This window comes from Oryzias melastigma, linkage group LG17, assembly GCF_002922805.2.
Source record: "Oryzias melastigma strain HK-1 linkage group LG17, ASM292280v2, whole genome shotgun sequence".
Classification (NCBI taxonomy): domain Eukaryota; kingdom Metazoa; phylum Chordata; class Actinopteri; order Beloniformes; family Adrianichthyidae; genus Oryzias; species Oryzias melastigma.
In genome coordinates, this window is record NC_050528.1 from 2348188 (window position 1) to 2355192 (window position 7005).

General features: G+C 38.7%; 2 protein-coding genes across 2 annotated transcripts in view; both read right to left on the reverse strand.

Annotated features, from left to right (window-relative positions):
- Nucleotides 1–5061, reverse strand: part of utp18 (UTP18 small subunit processome component) — an 8099-nt gene extending 3038 nt beyond the window's left edge. Inside the window, exon 1 of the mRNA XM_024262192.2 lies at nucleotides 4726–5061. Within this exon, the coding sequence (XP_024117960.1) occupies nucleotides 4726–4923 (198 nt within the window). The 5' untranslated portion in view covers nucleotides 4924–5061. The remainder of the gene's footprint in view (nucleotides 1–4725) is intronic.
- A 648-nt stretch (nucleotides 5062–5709) lies between these two features.
- LOC112139409 (WAS/WASL-interacting protein family member 2) overlaps nucleotides 5710–7005 on the reverse strand; it is an 11214-nt gene continuing 9918 nt past the window's right edge. The window contains exon 5 of the mRNA XM_024262195.2: nucleotides 5710–5742. Coding sequence (XP_024117963.2) covers nucleotides 5710–5742 — 33 coding nt within the window. The remainder of the gene's footprint in view (nucleotides 5743–7005) is intronic.

Genomic DNA, 7005 nt, shown 5'->3' on the forward strand with positions numbered 1-7005 from the left:
GGGGGGGTCACACCAGCGGCGTCGACGCTCGTTCACGTGAGGCTGCAAACGCACAGCCCGCGCGTTTCACTGAACTCTCCGGTCTCACGTGACCGTACACGCAGCCGCACTAACACGCGGGCTCTGACGGGCTGCGGCGAGAACGGGACTCAGAACCGCGGTGAAGTTAGTTTTACGTTGGACTCAGAACCGCGGTGAAGTTAGTTTTACGTTGGACTCAGAACCGCGGTGAAGTTAGTTTAACGTTGGATATTCGACAGACATTCGGTCAGGGTGAACCTCTCACGGGGTCCGGGTCCAGTCCAACCCCGAGAACAGTCTCTAACATTTTGAGAGCACCAGCATTGGTGTGTCTACGGGGAACACGGTAACACAGAAAACGGATGAGCCTTTTACTGACTTCCTATTTTCAAAATAAAATATGATATAGTTAAAACACGGAGAGTGTTTGAAGCTGAAGGTGGCAGTAAGCTAATACTTACATATTAAAATTCCTAAAAAATTATAAATAAAAGATTAAATTTAAAATCAAGGGGTGTATCTCACATAGCTAGTGTGGTACTATGATCCAACACTGATTTGAGTCTATTGATCACATGACCTTTCTTTCTTTCTTTCTTTCTTTCTTTTCCTTTCATGAAGCAGCAGGAACATAAAAAACCCAAAATCGAATAGAGAATACAACACAGTCCTACAACTTCATGAATGACAGGAGCAGATAGAAGAACAATCTTCTTATTTTGCGTCTGCCCTGCTAAATCAAAGTACGTGTATATATAAACAAATATTCGTAGTTCAGAAGGCCCCGCCGTTGGCCATTCACAAGCAAACCAATATGATCAAACAAACAAAACAAATACAATTAAAGTAAAAAGTTAACTCAGAAGATGAAATCAACTACTTTTGACATAACTTTCCCATTTCATTCTCCTGAACATATTCCTCAATTGGAGAATATTTTTATTTTTAAATCATTTTTGTAAGTTCCAAAGAAAAACACATTTGTTTCAACGTGGTGCGAAAAACTGGGTACTAGAAATCAAATCTCCTTCTACGATTTAAACCTTCAGAACTAAAAACAAACATCCGAAGCTGACTCTGTTTTTAACTTTAAACATTCCTAACAGAGTCAGCTGTTCTATTTTAAATTTTAAAAGACCAGACTTGATAAATAATACATGTGAGCTTTCCCTAAACCCGACTTTGTTTATTATTGTAATGATTCTTGTCTGTAATGAACATAATGGCATTAAATTAGTTTTATATGTTACCCCACACCTCTACACATTAAGTTAAATAAGGCAGAATAAGTGAACAATGTAACATTCTCAGTGTCAACTTTACATTATTCAAAACAAATATTGTTTTTGACACTTTAGCTTTAACACATGATGTATGAGGTTTCCATGTCAGATTTTCATCAACTACTACCCCCACTACCTTTTCTATTTTTACACCATCGATACACAGAGTGACATCATTCTGTTTTCTTTTCACAAAAACCATAAACTTTGTTTTTGCCAAATTCAACGATAACTTATTTTTGCAAAACCAATTCTTCAATTTTATCATTTCTTTTTTAACTTGTTCTGTTACATTTAAATCTTTTCCAGAAAAATATAGGGTCGTATCATCAGCGAATAATATAAGATTTAGAACATTAGAAACTTTACAGATGTCATTTATATATAAAATAAAAAGAATCGGACCCAAGATTGATCCTTGTGGAACACCATATTCAATATTCATGCCTTTTGAAGTATGACCTGCAAACTGTACATATTGTTGTGTTTTGTTCAAATAACTAGTCAGCCAGTTGAGGGCCACACCTCTTATACCCAAAGAATATAACTTTGAAATTAAAATAGGATGATCAATAGTGTCGAACGCCTTTAAATCAATAAATACTCCTATTGTCATTTTCTTTCATCAATTGCTGTTGATATGTCTGCAGTTATTTTCGTCATTGCCAAGGCTGTAGAACGATTTGAGTGAAAACCATATTGATTGTCATTTAATGTTTTATTTTTTTCAACAAAACTATTTAATCTTTTAGCAAACAGTTTTTCTAAGATTTTAGAAAACTGTGATAGTAATGAGATCGGCCTGTAGTTATTGAAACAATGTTTGTCACCTGACTTGAAAAATGGAATAACTTTAGCAGTTTTCATATCATCAGGAAAGATGTCGGTTTTAAATGAGAGATTAAAAACATAACATAAAGGTCTGACTAAACAATCTGTGGTCATTTTGATCATTTTCATGACAATGTCATCACTATCAGTCGATGTCTTGTGTTTTAATGTTCTCACCACAGATAGTATTTCTTGTTCATTCACTTTAGAAACAATCATCGACTGCATCACCTTATTCTCCACTTTATAATTGTCATTCACATTTTTCTGTTTTTTTATCATTTCATTTGCTAAATTAGATCCAGTATTTACAAAAAAATAAATGTATTGACCACTGTATGGAAATGTTATCTTTTGTAAAATAATTTGGAGAGTTTACTGATCCTGTCTTATTTCCCATTACCCCATTGAGAATCTTCCATGTGGCTTTGGTATTCTGTTTATTTTCAGCTTATATCCTATCATAATAATCCTTTTTTGTTTTTCTTAAAATGTCAGTTAGTTTGTTTTTATACATTTTATATCTTTTTTCAGAAGCCTCTGATCTAGTTTTTAAAAAATGGCATATCGTTTATTTTTCTTCTTGCAGGCATTCTGTAAACCAGTCGTCATCCAGGGTTTATCATGAGTATCATGTTTGACCCTACGTAAGACTTTTGGACAATGATGATCATATAGTCAAAAAACAACTAAGAAGGGATCCATATGAGGAGTTTACATCATCAACATGAACCCCGTTCCAGTGATGTTTCAGCAGGTCATTTCTAAAGGCGTTTTCACACATACAAATTCATTCATATTAGCATTTTAGCTCAATAGCTTCTAGGTCATGAGATCCATTGACTCAAAATCAGTGTTGGATCATAGTTCTCCCCTCCCTAACCGAGATACGGCTCTTGAAGTTGTTAACCATGAAGCCTTCCGGCTCTCCACCAGACATTGTGCCCTCTCATTTATTTAAACAGGTTTTCTCCAGTACAGGTCGGTCAGTTCTGGCCATCATTGACAAAAGTCTGTCATCTGGCATGGTACCGTTGAACTTTAAACATGCTGTTGTTCATCCCCTACTGAAGAAACCAGGTCTGGATGATGCAGTCTTAGCCAACTATAGGCCCATCTCCAAGCTTCCGTTTTTATCAAAAGTTTTGGAGAGGGTCGTTTACACACAGTTGCAATCTTTTCTGGTTGAAAATGAAGTTCTGGAAGTCTACCAATCGGGCTTTAAAAGCCTTCACAGTAGAAACCGCTTTGGTGAGGGTCTTTGATGACATCCTGCGGGCAACAGATGCAGGAGACCATGTGGTCCTTGTGTTACTGGATTTGTCAGCTGCTTTTGACTCTCTAGACCATAACATCCTACTGTCCAGGCTTAGAAACGTGGTAGGGATCTGCAGTACGGCTCTTGACTGGTTCAGATCCTATCTGGCAGACAGAACTTTGAGCGTGAGCTTATCCGGTTTTACATCTGCTGCTGCTCCTCTGTCTTGTGGGGTTCCTCAAGGCTCAATCTTAGGACCTCTTCTTTTTTCTCTATACCTCCTTCCACTGGGCTCTATCATTAGAAAACATGGCATTTCCTTCCACTGTTACGCTGATGATAGTCAGTTATACGTCCCCATAAACAAAAACGGTTCCTCTATAACTGCCCTCCTTTTTTGAGTTTTAATGACCAAAAAACAGAGGTGATGGTGTTTGGTCCAAGTGGCTCCTGTGACCCCTCCAAGATGGATCTGGGTGTCTTAAAACAGTCTGTTTTAAACCTGGGAACCAGGGGAACGAGCCTTTTCTGTCTGTGCTCCAAAGCTCTGGAACGCTTTGCCCCTAAATATTAGACAAGCCACTTCCTGTCCGTTTTAAAACTAGACTGAAGACTCATTTTTATAGCCAGGCTTTTATTCACGTGTGAGATGTTGCTCTGATTTTACTTTCAAATTTTATCGTATGTTTTTTACCTTCTGTGTTTTCTTTTATCACGTTCTTACCTTTTATTATGTTGTTTTTATCTTTATTCACTTATTTTATTATATTTGTTTTATTACGCTTTTTAGTTTTTAATGTTCAGCACTTTGTTTCAATTTTAAAATTGTGTTAAAGCGCTTTATAAATAAAGATGATGATGATGATTTTAGGTATTAAAAATTTTCAAATTTTTATGTGTAAAAATTAGCATTTTAGCTCAATAGCTTCTAGGTCATGTGATCAATAGACTCAAATCAGTGTTGGATCATAGTACCACACTAGCTATGTGAGATACACCCCTTGATTTTAAATTTAATCTTTTATTTATAATTTTTTAGGAATTTTAATATGTAAGTATTAGCTTACTGCCACCTTCAGCTTCAAACACTCTCTCCGTGTTTTAACTATATCATATTTTATTTTGAAAATAGGAAGTCAGTAAAAGCCTCATCCGTTTTCTGTGTTACCGTGTTCCCCGTAGACACACCAATGCTGGTGCTCTCAAAATGTTAGAGCACTGCTCTCGGGGTTACACTGGACCCGGACCCCGTGAGAGGTTCACCCTGACCGAATGTCTGTCGAATATCCAACGCAAAACGGTTCTCTCGGAAGGGTCGCGTGACGAACTCACCTGCGCGAGCCTGTCGAGCAGCTCGTGCTCGGTCCCGAACACCTGCGCCTCGAGCCGCTGAACCGCCTCGTCCTCCGCGCCCAAAACCGCCAGCTTCCTGGCGTTCTTGCGCCGGTTCCGTTCCTCTCCTGCCGGGTCGGACCGAACTCTTTTCTTGGCCGCCTTTCGTCCCTCCGGCAGCGGGTTGACGTCCTCCATGTCGGTGCTGAAGCTACAGAACCGGACCGGGACGTGGGAGCTCTCCTTCACGTGGAGCAGATGTTTTCACGGCAGAGTGACGTGTTTCCGGGACTGACCGGCAGCCGCCGGAAATGACGACGCCCTCTAGTGAGCGGAGGAGAAACTGCAGGCCCCTTAAAAATCTGTGATAAATGTAATAAATCTAAGGCGTCTGGACATTTTCAATAAATAATAGAAAGAAAAAACCCTGCAGCCCCGCCCCCCCCTGCTTTACAAAACCACATAATAAATCAAAATGTTCAGACAGCTTCACACAGTCAGAAAAGGGGAAAACGATTCTAATTCCTTAATTAATTCAGGGGAAATTGTCAGAAAGAACATTTAGATTTGTGAAGTTGAAACGTGATTAATCACCAATTCTATGTTTAGTTTTGTGTTCTTGTTTTGAAGGTCGAATATGTTTAAAAATGTCATCTGAAATTTAGAATAATTATTCATTAAACATGAATATTCTTTCTTAAACTTGCTAGTAACAATAGAGTTCCAGTAGATTTTACTGGGAGAGCAGAAGGGATCGATTGTCTGATTGACCCTCGTGCTCTCTAATGGGGTCCAGATGACCCCACCCTTTTATTGATAAGGATTGATAGGATTTCATGTCTGCCACAGACACCAGTGAAGATAAAAAAATCATTGATCAAACAGTCAAGTTTGCTGTCTTGTGGGTCCAGATGACCCTTTTTAGCACCAGGGTTACATCTCAGCATGTCCCGATCAGTGGATCAATGCAGCCGAGACGTGATCTTATTCTTCCTGAATCTTCTCTGAGGCAGTGTCCTGTCAGAGATACGTTTGTCCAACATGACAGCAGAGGAACAGAGACACTCGGAGCTCCAGCAGTGATGTCACCGAGAGATAAGAGGAAGCGTTTTCATCAATAACCGTATTTTTAAAGAGTTGACAGATTTCATTAGTAACAGCATCAGAAACGACATCTATGCTGGAATTCTTCATATCTAAGTAACTGTTGTTGAAGAGCTGACCCACATTATTATTGTTAAACCAATCACTGTAAGATGTATATTTGTTATACCTAATAAAGAACTATGAGGGGAAAAAATGAGTTTCAGTTTCACTTGGATTTTTCTATGTCTAATATAATAATAATTCTAATATAATAATGCAGACTGCCTGTGCTTTTGAAAATATTCCAGGGGAGAATGGATTCTGTAAATATGATTTGATCCAGTTGATTTTAAAGGTGCTGTTTAAAGCAAAAGGATCCAGTCGTGTCAGAGTGACGACTGTGATGGAACGATACTTTACTCCTGAAGTGAATGAAAACTTTATTCATATTCTAAAACAAACACCAGCTCAGATTTTATCTGCTGTTCTTTGATCAATAATTTTAAGACAGACTGAAGTCTGTCATCGATGTAACAGCTCTGCGGGAACGAAAAAACCTGAAACAGAATCCAAAGCCTCTGGAGAAACGGGGCTGCAGACACTGAACCCCATATGGCCTCTGGTGGAGGGTTGGTGTTCAGCCTCCATCAGGGAGTCTGACTGCAGAGATCTCAGAGGAAGGTGGAGAAGGTGATACAGGTAGAAGATACCATGAAGTCATGGATGGACGAGAACTTAAAGCTCAACCAGGAGACAGTAGAGGTTCTAATCCTTGTGAACGGAGGTTCTAATCATTCTAAACGGAGGTTCTAATCATTCTATAAGGAGGTTCTAATCGATCTCAAAGGAGGTTCTAATCATTCAAAACCAGGGTTATAATCCTTCTAAACGGAGGTTCTAATCATTCTAAATGAGGGTTCAAATCCTTCTAAACGGAGGTTCTAATCCTTCTAAACGGAGGTTCTAATCCTTCTAAACGGAGGTTCTAATCATTCTAAACGGGGGTTCTAATCATTCTAAACGAGGGTTCTAATCATTCTAAAAGGAGGTTCTAATCCTTCTAAACGGAGGTTCTAATCATTCTAAACGGAGGTTCTAATCCTTCAAAACGGAGGTTCTAATCATTCTAAACGAGGGTTCTAATCATTCTAAAAGGAGGTTCTAATCCTTCTAAACGGAGGTTCTAATCCTTCA